Source organism: Catharus ustulatus, chromosome 2 (assembly GCF_009819885.2).
Source record: "Catharus ustulatus isolate bCatUst1 chromosome 2, bCatUst1.pri.v2, whole genome shotgun sequence".
Classification (NCBI taxonomy): Eukaryota; Metazoa; Chordata; class Aves; order Passeriformes; family Turdidae; genus Catharus; species Catharus ustulatus.
This window is the reverse complement of record NC_046222.1, coordinates 119600247-119615539: the sequence shown is the minus strand read 5'-3', so window position 1 is coordinate 119615539 and position 15293 is coordinate 119600247. Positions and strand designations below refer to the sequence as shown.

General features: G+C 43.8%; 1 protein-coding gene across 3 annotated transcripts; it reads left to right on the top strand.

The window, feature by feature from the left end:
* Positions 1–26: 26 nt before the first annotated feature.
* NDUFV3 (NADH:ubiquinone oxidoreductase subunit V3) lies at positions 27–8405 on the top strand. 3 transcript variants are annotated; one of them, XM_033052612.1, is made up of 5 exons: positions 95–116; positions 215–281; positions 2091–2289; positions 3577–4515; positions 8125–8405. In XM_033052612.1, exons 4-5 carry the CDS (start codon positions 3615–3617, stop codon positions 8277–8279), a joined length of 1056 nt encoding a protein of 351 aa, XP_032908503.1. In that variant the 5' UTR covers positions 95–116; positions 215–281; positions 2091–2289; positions 3577–3614; the 3' UTR covers positions 8280–8405. The 3 variants fall into 3 exon arrangements, with proteins under 3 accessions (XP_032908502.1, XP_032908503.1, XP_032908504.1); XM_033052611.1 differs by lacking the exon at positions 2091–2289 and having other exon boundaries at positions 27–116; XM_033052613.1 differs by lacking the exon at positions 95–116 and having other exon boundaries at positions 2118–2289.
* The last annotated feature ends 6888 nt before the right edge of the window (positions 8406–15293 follow it).

Sequence of the window (15293 nt, the reverse complement as noted above, 5' to 3'; positions counted from 1 at the left end):
ACGTCACCGCGCGCCGGCCCCGCCCACCAGGAGGCCGCGGGAGCGCCGTGAGGGCTCCGGGCAAGATGGCGGCGGCCGCGGCGCTGAGGGGCGGCGGGCGGGCGGTGACCCGCGAGGTAAAGCGGCTCCTCGGGGCCATGTCCTGCTCCCACACCCCACCAGCTGTCGGAATTTCCTCCCGCTCTCTTAACTCTTGTTATCTTGTGCCGTGCAGGTGTTGCAGCTGGAGGCCCGGGGGCTCTGCACGAAGCCGGTGGGCACCGGGACGGCGCCGCCAAAGAGTAAGAGGGTGGTTTGGTTGTGAGAGGGACCGGGGTGTCAATAAAAAGAGTGGGAGAGGAGAGCTGGGGAAGGGTCACGCCTCGGAAGAGGCGCTGGGAAAGACAAGGACTGAAAGGTCACCGCCATGTAAACGAGCGTTTCTGATAAAATGTACCGTGTAGTAATAAAAGGAAAAGCAAAGGTCTGGCTGTGTGGAATATATTTATAGGTGATACACATATACGTATATATACAGCTTTATATTTATGAGCTTGTCACATCTTTCCTGCTTACCTATATAGACACATATACAGTTTATATTTATGAGCTCGTCACTTTTCCCTGTTCACCTTCACTTTAATATTCAAGGCCAGGCTGGATGGGGCAGTGTCACACTGTTCAATGTGTACAAGGACAAGTGGCTTCAAACTGAAAGAAAGCAGGGTTAGATTAGATATCAGGAAAAAAATCTTTACTGTGAGGGTGGTGAGGCCCTGGCACAGGCTGTCCAGAGAAGCTGTGGGTGCCCCATCCCTGGAGGTGTTTTTGATGAAGTGCAAAATTTTGTTTTTAACTTCAAATGTTGGCCCTTGTGCTTTGAAATGTTTGTGTTATCAGGGTTAAAAAATAGAAGGACTTAGAGGACATCCATGATCCAAATATCCCAAGCAGCAGCTCCAAGCAGTGGTGTAAGAAGCTGCCATGGCCCTGCTGTGTTAAAGTTGGTTATAATGCTCCTTGCCCCACAGATTTGCAAGCCCCAAATCTTGGTTTTTATTCTGCCCTGCATCCTGCATTGAGGAGTATTTGAACCCCTTGTATCCCTGACCAAAGTCAAAACAGGAATACAGGTTTCAAAGACTGATGCCTTGTTTGTATAAATGGAGGCTCAGTGGCTCAGTGGGGTTTCCTGTCCCAAATTAGAGATCCAGGTGCTGGAACAGGAAATCTCCACAGAACCACATGTAGGAGTGATCAGACTTGTTGACTGCTGTTGAAAAGATCACTGAAAGAGTACTTGAAGGCAGGCTTCTGCCACCTTCTTAAATGCCAAAGCAAATAAAAGCCTGGCTGTTCCATCAAAAAACCCTTCACTGATAGACTGTTTGAACAGCAAATTGCTTTTTATTATGATTTTCTTTTTTGCGTTAAGTGTGTTTGAGATGCACTTTAGCATCAGTTTCTGGATCCACTGTCCTGCAGCTCTGATTTGTGGCAGGAGCCCTCTCAGGCCAGCTCTCCCAGCCAGCTGCTGCCCCTGCAAACACTCCAGGTTAATTGGGATAGGTTAATTGTATAGGATGCAGATGCCTTTGCCAGATTCTGGCTGGAACAGGATGTGCAAATTTTCCTTGCTTTGACAAAATGGTCGTGTTTACATACAGAGCCAATGATGGGAAAATAATTTCTGCTGTAATTTCTCTGTAATTTCTGCCTGTCACCTGAGTGTGAACAGGCTTTAAATACATGCTGGGAATGATGCTGATGTTCCAAGCATCAGGAAGAACACATCTGGGAATGAGATTTCTCTGACTGATTTGGATGTGTTGTTCTTTTGGCAAAGTGATGCAGGTACAGATTAGCTGGTGCAAAGTTTGAAATACCCTAATTAAAGTGTATCAGTTGTATTGGATATTTTAGCTTTTAATCATAAAGTCTGTCTTTTTCACTTAGCCAGGTTTAACTGTTAAAAAATTATTCCAGTAACAAATGGTCAAGTTGAATTTTCCTTGCATTCTTGGCTTCTTAGGATGTTTTAACATTAATACTTGGTCAGGTTTTGCTCAGCTTTCCCTTGTCTGTCCTTCCTTTGGCCTTTCTTGTGTTAGTTTAACCTCTTCTGTGCCTCTCTGAAGAGCTCTTCCATCCTGAGTGATGCTTCCTGACCTGTTAGTTTCTCCAGGCTGCTGTTTGGCTGGGTCAGTCTGTGCAGGGGATCAGACCTCTTCCAAAGGTGGCAGCCCATCCATCCTCCTGCCTCCCCCTGCCCTTCCTTCCCATCCTGCACCTTCCATCTGGCAGAGAGAAGTATGTGCTTGGAATTATTCAACCTGTAAACTTGATACCTTTTCTTAATTGTATTTTGTTATGATAAAAACTCTGCGTTTCTTTCTTAAATACTTTGCTTTTATTTTCATGTGCTTGTCTCTTCTGTGATGTTTTCATTTAGACATTGCTAAAGACTTGCTTTTGTTCAGAACTAATGGTAATAACTCCTTAATCTTACAAGGTATTACCATAAGTAATACCCCAGTGAGGGGAAAGCTGTGTCTAGTTTATGGGCATATAAAGTAGATCTGGATTTCCAAACTCTGCAGAAAAATCTGCGTCACGGGCTGGAAATCTGTTGAATTTTGCTGCTGGTTAGAAGTGGTGCTACTTGTAATGAAGTTGGCTTTGCTGTAGGAAATTTCAGCCATGGTGAATCCTAATGTGCTCCCAGTCCTCCTTGACCTCCTGTTTTCTGTAACCACAACAGTATTTGCTGTTGCTCAGCCTCTTGAGGATGACAATAAGCATCCAAGGGTTGCTACATATTTCCTGAAAGGACCTGAAAATTGCTGCCTTCTCCTTCAACTCTTGGTTCTTTGGAGAGTTTAGCTTAATGCAGGTATCCCCAAGGGAGAACAAACAGAAACATGGAGCATCAGGAGATCTCCTTAGACTTCTTTAACAAAGAGGTCTCCCACCAGAAATAGGAAGTGAAGACTGGAGGAGACGAGGTCTGGGGAAATAGTGCTGAGCTGTGGGGACACACCTCAGCTGGCAGCTCAGGTGGGCAATGAACAACTAATGCTTCCATGGATGGCCTCAGGTGTCTCTTACTCTGCTGCTTTGCCTTTTGGGAGTCATTTCTCCCTCCTGCTTCCCAGATGACTCTTGCAAGCAGCTGTGGCTGTGTCTCTTTACTGTGTCTCTGCTTCGCTGGCTTGTTCACAGACAGGTGTTGTTGAAGAGCTTGGCTAACAAGCCATCCTAATGCCTACCTGAGATAGGGAAGGGTCTGTAAACGTTCCCCAGTGATGCAGAGTTGAAGCACAGGGAAAAGCAGCTCTTGGAGGAGGAACATAAGGGTTCATCTCTTGAATTTTGGCATCGCAGCAGCAAAAACTGTGTCGTGCTACTAGAACTCCAGTTTCTTTCACTTAAAAACTCTAAAACCTTTCTGCTTTGCAATGTCTGTATTTAGCATTATAATTACTTTCAGTTTATTTTTTGTGCCAGATTATCTGTGAAAGTTAAGACTGTATGACTAAGATCAGTAACAGCCATGTGAGATACAATGATGATAATCCTCTTTATGCCGTTTCCTAGATGTAGTGGCACGACAGGGAAGCACCAAGCTGCTTGCCATGAAGGCACCAGTTGAATCTCGTAAAATGTTGTCTTCTAGCTCTCTCCTGCTGTCTAAAGACAAAGATGAGAGCATATCTAGTACCAGCCTCAAGGAAGCTGCAAAACCTGCTGAAGACACAAGGCCAAGAAAAACTGAGGTTGCATTTCCTCAGCGAGGGGTTGTTCCCTCCCGTGAGGAGGAAAAACTCACCACACCTGCAACAGGAGGAGGCCTGAAGAAAGAGTTAGCTGAGGAACAGACTTCATCCAGCTCAGAGTCAGATTCTAGCTCAGATTCTGAGGATGAAAATGTTGATGATTCAGAAGTTGCCATTAAAACTAAAGTTGAGTTTCCCAGACGATATCCCGTCTTTTCTGAGAACATAGCAGTAAAGGCATCACTGGTGGCAAAAGAGAAATTGTCCCAGAAATCCCTCAAAGAATATGGGATTAAGAAGCTGCCACGCAAACCAGAAATTAATGTGGCTTCTGTAAAGCAGGTCAAATTTTCTAAAACATCAGTCAGCCAGGAAACATCAAAATCCAAAGCAAGAGACCCCAAAGTAAAATCCACCCCAAAAGAGCAGAAGTCGGTCTTAGAACCACGAGTGGTGAAAAGTCTGGACCTGACCGATCTTGAACATAAATCTGATCCTGTGGTGAAGTCCATTGGAACCCAGGTAGCAGCTGTTCAGCTGAAAGCCTCAGCAGTGACTCAGGAAGACACAAAGCAAAATCTGATATCCAGAGGAGAGAAGGAAGAGGTGAAGGAGGCACAGGAGCTGGAAGCAAAAGAAGTAACTGCTCCCAAAGTGGAAGAGACTTCTGGAAGCACAGCCTTGGTGATGGGCACCACAGCACAGGAGGAGACCATGCAGGAAGCAAGAGTCCAGGCTGGAGAAGGCAGCACAGTAGAGGGTACAGCTTTAAATTGTTTGAACTGTATTGATTCATCTGGGCTAGGGTTGGACTTTTTTAAGGGGTTTCCACATCATCTCTGGTCTTTGTACTGAAGCTGGCAGAGTGGCAGTGACTTCTGGAGGAGAAATTGTTGTTCACTGCTAATTGTTATGAGCTGTCCTTAATACTCAGTCTCCAGCTATAAAAGGAAGTGGTTTCATTTCTCTGTATTTATAATTTCATAAAACAGTTACTTAGAAAATGGAAACAAGATTGTTTCCACTGCGAGCAAAATCATGGGTTTTATATGACAACACTTGTTTTCATTCTTCTCTTTTCTTGGAAGGATTTGGTAGCTGCCATTCTCATGAGTCAGATTTGATGCCATCTCATTGTTGCTTAAATTCTGCCATCTTTCTGGTTTTATTTTGGAGTTTTTTTGGGTTTTGTTTTGATGTGTTTTTTTTTTCAATCTGTAAGTGTTTCAAATTTCAGAAGACTTTGAGAAATCATAGTGTAATGCCAGAAATGGGCGTTGTTGATTCTGAGACTGGAAGGGTGCAAGTGTGGAAGTAGTGAGTCAGTTTTGTCAGAGCTGGGGAGGAGGCAGTGGTGTGTTGTCAGGAAAGACCATTGTGCATCATGTAATCATCTCTTCTGTGTTTCCCTACCTTACCTGTCCTTAGTTACTGCCATCCTGTTAATTGATGGTCCTGCTGATCTCATTTTGTGTATCTCAGTAACAGATGTCTGTCTGTCCTGATCTGTTGAGATTCTGCCTTTCATCTTAGGCAGTATAACTCTGCCATTCTTGAGACCCCTCTTCTCATTGCTACTTTGAATTAAGGAATTTGCCTTAACAGCAAATTGAAGGTGAGCCAGCAGTGTGCCCTAGCAGCAAAGGCCACTGTAAGGGGTAAATTGTTCCAGCCACCAGGTACCCCTGGTGAGAGGAGCAGGCTGAGGGAGCTGCAGCTCCTCCCCTGGGGGTGCAGGGTTCAGTCTGGGGCTCCCCAGTGCAAGGGACATGTGGGGCTGTTGGACAGAGACCAGCCAAGTGCCACTGAAATGATGGAGGGGCTGGAGTGTCTCTCCTGTGAAGAAAGGCTGAGAGAGCTGGGACTGTCCAGCCCAAAAGAGAGAAGGTTCAGGCAGAACATCATCAGTGTGTGGAAATGACAGAAGAAGAGGTAAGGCTTTTCAGTGGTACACAGTGATGGGACCAGAATCCTGGGTACAAACTGAAACAGAGTTTTGCCTGAACATCAGAAAACACTTTCTTTGAGTGATGGAGCACTGCACAGGTTGCACAGAGAAGGTGGTGGAGTCTCCATCCCTGGAGACTCACAAAAGCTGTCTGGACAGGGCCCTGGGCCTCCAGCTGTAGCTGACCCTGCCTGAGCATTTGGAGTTGGACCAGCTGACCTACAGAGGGGTCTTCCAACCTCAGCCATTCTGTGACTCTGAAGTGCCTGAGCAGGTTAAAAGACAAAATAATTGCATTTGTATGTCAGCTTCTAGGAGATGGTGCTGAGTAAAAGGCTTGCCTTCTGTTTGAGGGGTTATTTGGCTCATAATTTTATTTGTTTCCTTATCTTCCTCCTTGATGGCAATCAAATGTCTGGAATTGGCACTCTGTGCTGAGGCCCAGCTGACAGGGTGACCAGCCAAAGGCTGGACTTGATCTTGGAGGTCTTTTCCAACCTAAATAATTCTGCAATTTAAAAATCAAAATGCAGCACCATTTGCAAGTGATACTTTGATTTGTTTGTTCCTTCTTGCAGTCAACAGCATAAGCTTTCTTTTAAAAATAACAGAATTTGGGAAGGGCTCTTTTTATCTGCAGATGATTCTTTTCTCACCATTCATCCACAGTAGGGCTTTAGATGCTCAAACATCATTTTTTTCTGGTGTCTCCAGATGTATCTTGTTTGCTCTTCCTTCTTTGAGAATAGCCACTGCTTTTCCTTGTTTAACATTCACAGCTGACTTTACCACCTGTAATTCCTATATCTGTCCTGCCTGTACTCTTTTGTCTGCAAACTCTGCAGCAGCCACACAAAAGATGGAAAAAGAATTTTCCTCAATGCAAACCTGGATGGTTTCAGGTGATGTCATCCCTTTGTAGAGCAGTCAGCAAAAATCACAGACTTGAATTGCTGAGTGAGGAGCAAAGTTGTAGCTGGTAACTCAGAAATGGGCCTGTGATTCCTGTTGGAAGAACATCCAGTGAAGTGCTTGCTCTGTAAGAGACAAAGCAGGGATGGAGGATGAAGGGTGGGGAGGATGAACTCGGGAATAAATTTTTCCTTCAAGAAGCCAAGTGTGGTGTGTTTGGGCAGGAAGAATGAGGCTCCATCTGCTTTCCTTCCTGCACATCTGTCTGAATTTGGAACAACTGGCTCTTGCAAGTTGAGCATACTCTTGCCTGCCCTTGCCTGTTCTTGGGGCTCTTTGCAGCAGCATCACCTGGGATTTCTCTCTGGAGTGCCATCTCCTCTGAGCTGTGTCAGGAGGGGCTGAGCACAGGGATATTTCCTGCCATCTTCTGCATGAAACTACTACCTTGAGCTTTAAAAACCAGCCTTGCTAAATGCTATGGATATTTCTCTTAATCTCAGCTTCACACTGCAGTAATTATGTCATAAATAAAGGGAAATCTTGGTGTTCTTGTGTTTTTATTGTAGATGGACCCGTTAAAATAAGGGCTTAACACAATCTGACCTGAACCAGCACATACAAATTTATACAACAAAGCTTTTCACTACACTCTGTGTCTTCTTCTGTTGTTAAAACTCTGGGTATGCAAGAATAAATTAATACTGGGAGTAAAGTTTTATTTCTTGCAATTTGCTTGGTTGTAAAATCAGCCAGTAACAGGAACCTTTTATGTAAATTATACTGCCTAGATTTGCATAATATTCTAAAAGCCTAAGAATTAATGTTGGCTTTAACAGGAAGTAAGGAGTTCTAAATAACTTTATTGGGTTATGCTTTTTTGAGGGAGAGTTAATTCAAAGGTTAAAAGATTATGTTTACAAGAAACAAAATTTACATCAAAGGCTCTTGATAGATTACTGTTTGGTATAACCACATTTGAAATTAAATGGTGGAGATCTTGCTAATTCCATTGCTTTTCCCCATGGCAAAAATTCAATCTGTAAAGTATCTAAGAGCTGTATCTTGTGGTCTGACAGGATGATGCATGATTTGTACTGCTCCTTTGCCCCTCCTGGTTCGCTAAGAATGTCACCTACTGTTCTGGCTGGAATAAAAACCAAGGCAGCTATGAGAAAGCCAGGAAATGAAGACATATGTCTTGCAGAGATAAATGGAATGTTCTGCCCTGTCCACCCCCACCATTAGGTGGAGGTTTGGGTTTAAAACCTGTGCTGTATGAGATGCCTTGTGCTGAGCCCTGTTCTCCCCTGCACAGTAATGTGCTGCTTTAGGGCCAGACAAGGCACTTCGTTAATTTCTCCTTTTGTTAAAGTTGATGACTTTTTATTCTTTCAAATGTTGACTGGATGAGGGATCTGACAGTTTATGAAAGCTGACTCAGTGCTTAAAAACATTGTCCTCTGATGTGGCATCCTCATAGTCACCAGCTGCTGTTTGTTTTCACAGAGAAAACACCTGCTCCAGAGGAGTTTGATAATTCCACCTACAAGAACCTGCAGCACCACGAATATCACACTTTCACCTTTCATGATTATGTTGCTGTCCTTGCAAAGTACAGGCAGCCTCAGCCATCCTCTGGAAGACCATCACCAAGGCACTGAAAGAACCACACAACAAACACCCAGGCAGGATGATTAATTGTTCTATTTAGCACTGTTGCTTCATCTGTATAGTTGAAATCAGATAATAAATAATAAAGGCATAATAACTTGGGCTTTTGAGCAGTACTTCTTGGCTCTTGGAGTCCCTCACTTCTTGACTTTTATGAGTGAACTGCAAATGAATCATCACTGAATAAAAATATCTTTTCTACCTCTGCATATATTTGGTGATAGTGTAAAAAAGTCCTGACTTCAACATCTCCAAACTTTGGATACTGACCATTCTTACAGGATCATGTCAAGGAATCCCACGGGATTCACCTGTGGAGGATGTGCCACTTTTAATTTGGTGTTGTCAGTGCACAGCAGTGGGCTCTGCTCCTTGCACACAGTCATGTTCCCAGCTCTGAAGAGGTAAAGTTTATTCTGGATTTGGGAGTTAAAATCATTGGCTAGGAGCAGCACAAGCAGTATTTGTCTCCTGTGGCAAGAGGGAATGTTTTGTGTTAGTGGAGGAATGCAAGTTTTTGTAATGTGATTGAAACATCTCAAAACCTCTGCTCTTGTAAAGGGAGAACAGAACATACAACTTTATTTAATCATCTGTTGGGGGCTCCAGCATTCAAGTTCTGCAGTAATTGAAATAATTTTAAATGGAAGAGAATCTCAGTGGGCAGTTCCTAATAGACTTTTACTGTGTTGATTAAATTTCGAGGAAAAAAACAATTTCTATGGATAGAAACACTTGAATGAATATTTTTAAATGTGATGAAAATACCATAAGGGTAAAAAAAGCTCCTGGTATAATTGTTGGGAGTATGTTTAATTTCCCACTTCTTTTTTCCCCTGCACTAAAAGTTAAAATTGCTGTCCAACCTCAGCCTTGCTCTGCAGAAAATGTGAGCCATGAGGCACTTCTCAGTACACGTTATCAGCAGTTCCAGTTGGTCTCAGTAAATTTTGTATTTCCATCCTATTAGTAACAGTCTTCTGCCTTCTGGGAAAATGCCTTGATGGCCACCAGCTGTTGTGGGTTTAGTTCCATTTTGGCTTCTTGTTCATTTTGGGCTTTTTTGGAGTTAATTGGCCTTTAAGCAGTTCTTGCAATAACTCCAGCATTTTCCATCACCTGTCTGTATTCTTTCAAGCAACAGAGCAGGCAGGATCAAAGGGAAAACAGAGTCAGCTTTAGGAGTCTATCTGGATATTGGATGTGAATCCCTGGGTGCAATTAGCAGAGCAGATATTTTATACTGTAACTTGGCAAAAATGTGGTAAGAAGGATCAAGAGGCCTACATCAATTTGCTGTGTAGAATTTTAAGTCAGAAACCCCTGGCAAGCAATTTTATTGTCCTGTAAAAAATGAAAGAGCATGTTTGTGACTCCAACTGAAATTTAGAAATCTGTTAATGTATAAATCCACGTGCTGAGGAATAAAGAGCAGAGAGTCACTTGGAGACACCAATGGTCCCATGTACAGTAGTTTCACAATTATAAGCCGCACCATTTTGACTAAAATTTTGGTCTGAACCCGAAGTGCAGCTTATAATCAGGTGTGGTTTATATATGGACAAAGAATGAAAAGTTGCTGTTTTAGTTTGGAGGACAGGTGTCTGCTGAGAAAGGCAGGAGCCTCTCTTTGAAATGGAGAATGTAAACCCCCTCCCTCCAAATTATTATAATTTTGAAATCAAGGGGCTTTCAGGCAAAGATATGGGAATTGGGAATAACAGTTCTTTACTAGGGAAATTAAAATAGAAATACAGCACTACAAAGAACAAACCCCAAACCCTGACACAGTCAGAGTACAGCCTGACACCCGTCAGGCAGGGTGTTGGCAGCAGTCCCATTCCATGGTGGCTGCATCCTCCTGCAGTGACAGATGTGGCTCAGTTGGAGCAGTGCTCCTGTACAAGGTGCAGTTTCCCTCCGGAGCTCCAGTGGGGATGTGGAGAAATCCGGTTTTCCTCTGGAGTCCAGTGGAGAAAGGGGCTCCCTTAGTGTCCCAAAAGCTCTGTTTTTATCTTGGTAAGAAATGTTGGGCTCTTCCCCCTGGCTGGAGCAGCTCCCAATGGGATGCAGTAATTTTATCAGTGCCACAGTGGGACTCAATGGCCATGAGCAGAAAATGACTGGCTGGAGGAAGGATGGGTTGTGAAAAGATAAAGAACAATGCCCTGCCTGGTTTCAATGGATGGCCCATTAGCAGAATATCTCCCAGGGAGATCAGGATCACTGTCCCCACCCTCAACAGATGGTGATAGAATAGACACCTTTTACCACACTCTGTATTGTAACATGTGGTTTATAATCAGGTGCGGCTTATATATGGACAAAGAATGAAAAGTTGCTGGCACCCGGAATTGCGGCTTATAATCATGAAATTACTGTACTCTGTCCTTGTAAAAGGGAGAGAAATTTGCTGCTCACATTAAAAACTTGAAAGAACCGGGGTCTTCTTTTGTGAAGGGCCCAGAGGAGGGCCCCAGCAATGCTGCTGTTATTTGTTATTACCTGAGACTCCACAGAGTAAGCTGAGCCCCAGAGCTCAGAGCTGCACTGCTGCTGGACTGTGCTCTGAGCTGCTCTGTGACTGCACAAGGAGGCTGCAGATTGTCACACTGCAGTAAAAGTGAAATGTGTATTTACTCAGCCTGCCCACGGGAGCTGGCACTGTTGGCTGTTGGGAGTCAGACTTGCTCACCTCGTGCCCTTTTTGTTTCTCAGGAGGGTTGGTGTTCTGAACAGGGACTGAATCAGCCCTGGAGGAGTGGGTTGAGGTAGAAATGTATCTTGCTTTCAGTCAACTCCCACCCTCTGCTCAGCTACCTTTCTAACTAAGGAGATTCTAATCTGGTTCTGGGATGGGCATTTTGCTGCCCTTGTTCCATGCTCACAACAAAAATTAATGGTGGATGCCTTTTCTATCCATGTAACCCTGCCTTGGTGTCTTGTGGTGATCTTTCTGCACCTCTGAAATGAAGCTGGAAGTGAAATAACCTCGTAACTCTTGTGGTGCATGTCTTAGGTCTGCCCTGCTCACTGAATCAGTCTCTGGAAAGGGAGATAATGCAAGGAAGACACCAAGACTTTTTTCCCACTATTGTGTTTTCCTGGACTTCTGTGAAAAAGGTTTCATTTTTTTGTCCTTGGTTACTATCAGATATTGCTGTGCTTGAGTCATGTGCTAACATTTCAATTTCAAGCAGGATATGACACAATATGCTCACATTCTGTAACGTTGGTAACTTTGTCTTGCTGTGCTAGGCACTTGTCAGATAAGTTGGGGATCGTGTTTGGAAGAATGTGTAATCCAGGATACTAACATAATTCCTGGAAAACCTCAAATGGGAAAGAAATTAAGTCTCACTTTAGTTACTGTGAAAAGCAGCTGTTCAGACCCAACACAGGCTTCAGAAGTGGGGTTTCCAATGTAAATTGCATTACTGGGGGAGTACAAGAAAATCTGGAAAGTGGAATTCACTTTCCTCTCATTCAAAAGATGAAGCAACCCCTTTCTTTGTCAGAGGGGATAATTTTTAAACTTTGTATTTTTCTTTTTATTTTTTGTAAGTGCAGCAAACTGCTAACAAAATTACTTTTCATAATTTTCTCACACTTAGATCTTTGAGAGTAATTTGGAACCCAGAAGGTTCTGGACAGCCATTGGAAACCCACTAATCCCAGGTCCAGAAGTGGGACTGCAAACACAGCCTGTGGTATTACAGCTTTAGGTATTACAAGTTCAGGACTTTTTTGGTCCTTTTGGGGCTTCCAGTGGCCTCCAGTCAGGATGAGAACTAAAATCTATAAGGGTCTCTTCAAGTTCTCTTTCAAATTGGGAAGTGAGACTTTTCACTGAGTGCACTGACAGATCTTCCACAGTCCATCCCCAGTGTTCAACAACCAGAACACATCCACCAAGCCCTAAAAACCTGCCCCAGCTCTTTTCTCCAACCACAAGAGATGTCATTGCCTGTCTGCTCCAAACAGTTTGAATTCCTGGTGGGTCCAGCCAGTGGCTGATGTGCAGTGAGTGAGCAGAAAACACACTCCCAGTATCCTGTGTAGCATCTTAACATCAGAATTCAGCAAACTGAGCTTGGCAGTCCTGAGATGATCAGTCCTCTGTTCTGCAGCAGCTGCAGCTACATCAGGTTGTCCTGGACCTTGTCCAGTTGAGTTCTGAATAAACTCAAGGATGGAGATCCTACAGGCTCTCTGGGCACCTTCTCCAGCATTTGACACCCTTGTGATTTAAAAGACAAACAAAAAACCTTTACTTGTTGTCTGATTGGAATTTTTTGTTTCCTGATGCTGATCCTTACTCCACATTTCTGACAAGCCTGGCTTTGTCCTTTCTGCACCCTCCAAGGAGGTGATTAAAGGTAGAAATCTCCCTCACTGTCCCCTTCAGACCAGGTTACTTCTCTAACACCTCAGTGATTGACTCCCTAACCAGAGAACCTCTCAACTCTGAGGAGCATTAATTAAACTCTTAGGATTGTAAGCAAAATTTTCAGATCATCCTTCTCCTCTTGTGTGGCTCTTTTTAATGGAATTGTAAATTTTTTTTTTATGTTTCTGTGTTTCAGTGCTTAGATATTATCCTGAGTGCTCAGTTCAGGATCACTCCTAATGCAATCTACAAATATTTCTGAGCTCCCCTTTTTTATTTTTGCCTACACACATTCAATTACACTTGGAATTCATACCCACCTCTGGAAGTCTTGGATATGTGGCAGTTTTGGGATAGAATGTATTAATGCATAGTTAGAGACATAAGTATTTATAATGAAATATCCCAAAAACTTTGGCTCAGTGTGTGGAGTCAGTGGGTCAACTCTCAAAATTCATTTTGGTCTCCCCTGCCTTCTTTACAAACTTTTAACTGCAAAATAGATTGACAGGAACATGTTTCTGTAAATCTGCAGCACACAGAATATGCATTTTAACTTCTAACACTCACAGAGCCCATGCCATGTGTCTTTATTAAAATCAACACCTAAAATTCTTAGTGGGGCTGGTTTTGTTAACTCCAGTCTCAAACGTGGTTCAAATGGCAATGCCCTTTCCCAAACACTTCTTAAAGCAGTAATGTAAAAAATGAGCAAATGTAGATAATTCATGCTTGCTTTTTTCCTTTTGTTGGTTGAGATTTTGCTTTGTTTTCTGTTTCTCTCTCACGTTTGTCCATGATAGTGAGGTGCTCTTGCTGTTCCATTTGGCCATGGGGGTGCACTTGGTTTCTACAGTGTGTGACAGCAGTTCTCTGGCAGGGAAGAGGGAATGTGCAAGCCATGACACACCTTGTGCTGCACAAATGCTCATGCTGTGCCTCAAAGAAGGGAGCAAAGAGTTCCTGTTCCCTGGAGGCTTGGAAAGGGACTTGAGAGCACCTCCCCTCCACGCTTCCACTGCTCATTTCCAGGTGCTCCTTTTCCAAAAGGCATCTTCCATGCTTTTTTATTCAGCTAAAAATCATGCCAGACAAGGCCATTCTGATGTTTCCCAAACTCTCCTGGGGTGTTCCTAAAAGTGAGCTGCATCCTATAGTTTGAGGACTGGGAGAAATGTGAGGGGAATTGGAAAGAAACTCAGAATTCAGAAGGAAAATGCAGGAACTGAGAGCAAGGATGGTCCTTATGAGTCAGGTGTTGGATTGGATCATTTGTGAGACCTCTGGCTGCCTGGCAAATTGCATAATTCCTTAGGTTCTCATCCTTACTTTATAGATGAGGAGTTAGTGGTCCCAACTTTCTCTTTGTACATCACATCTATTTAGCGAGCAACTCAGCATAAAAACGAGTAAAAAATTGGAAAGATTTTTTCCTTACAACTTCTGTCTTGGGGGCACACATACTTTAAGAGCTCTGTGCTAACTGAGGTTCTCCCAGGAGATGCAGTGCTTATTAACAGTGTGACAAAAATACACTTCTGATAGGCTGGGCAGAAAATGCCAGAGATTTTGAAACTGCATTCAGGCAATGGCAAGGCCGTTGAGATACAAAAAAAGCTTTACAACTGTTCCAAATACTTACTAGTGGAAGACTGTTAACAGACAGGAAAAAATGGGGATGTGTCCAAAACCAGCAATCCACCCTGGTGAGAAATCCAGCTGCTGGGAAGTGGAATGGTGCTGGAATTCATACCAGGTTGTTGTCTCTGGACACCAGTCAATGGACTCCATCTTTTATATCACCCTCCTGTTAGCCATAAGAAATCAGTGTTTTTCAACTCCTTTTCTCTTGGCAGCTGGATGTGGAGAAGGAGCTTTTTCTCTCAAGTCCTTGCTGAAGAACCATTTCAAAGCTGTTGAATTTTGGAGTTCAGGGAAGGAACTTCACTACTCTGCCCCACTCCTGCCTCTTGAAGGTCACCATTGGACTGAGAAAAATCAACCAGTCTGCCCTTCCTGCAGCTGCTCGGCTCCTGCTGTTTGGGTTTTACTGCTGGGCCCAGAGCTGCTCATCCTCATATCCCCCCTCTGAATAACTTCAGTATTTATCTCTAGAATCAATGGCTGCTTTCTTCTGCACAGTCATGGAAAACCAGCATCTTTAGAGATCTCCAAAAGGACACCCCACTCCTCCCCCCTCTGCTTCCATCGCTGCAAATTCGAGATGACGATAAGAAAAGAGACCCGAAGAAAGAAATAATTGGGGGCTCTTTTCCTTGGTGTTGGCTGCACTTTTATGGTTGTGTTTTTTGAGGCTTTCCACGTAGCCTGGAGGAATGGGGAAGCTGTTTATTCGGACTCGAGGATTGCAGGTAACAGCTACAAGATTCCAGCTGCTGCTCGGGCCTCAGGCTCCGCCATCCTCGCCGATTTATGTGCGCTAATGTTAAGAGATTTGGCAGCACTTCAAGCGAGCGGGTGAAAACAACGTGTTTATTCTAAGCTTTGCTCTTGCCCTTTGACTTGACAGCGGCTGTGCAAGTGGCCTGGCTGCTCCAGCCCTGCTCCTCCAGAGCATGGGAAAAGCAGGAGCAGCAGCAGGGAGGCAGCTGGC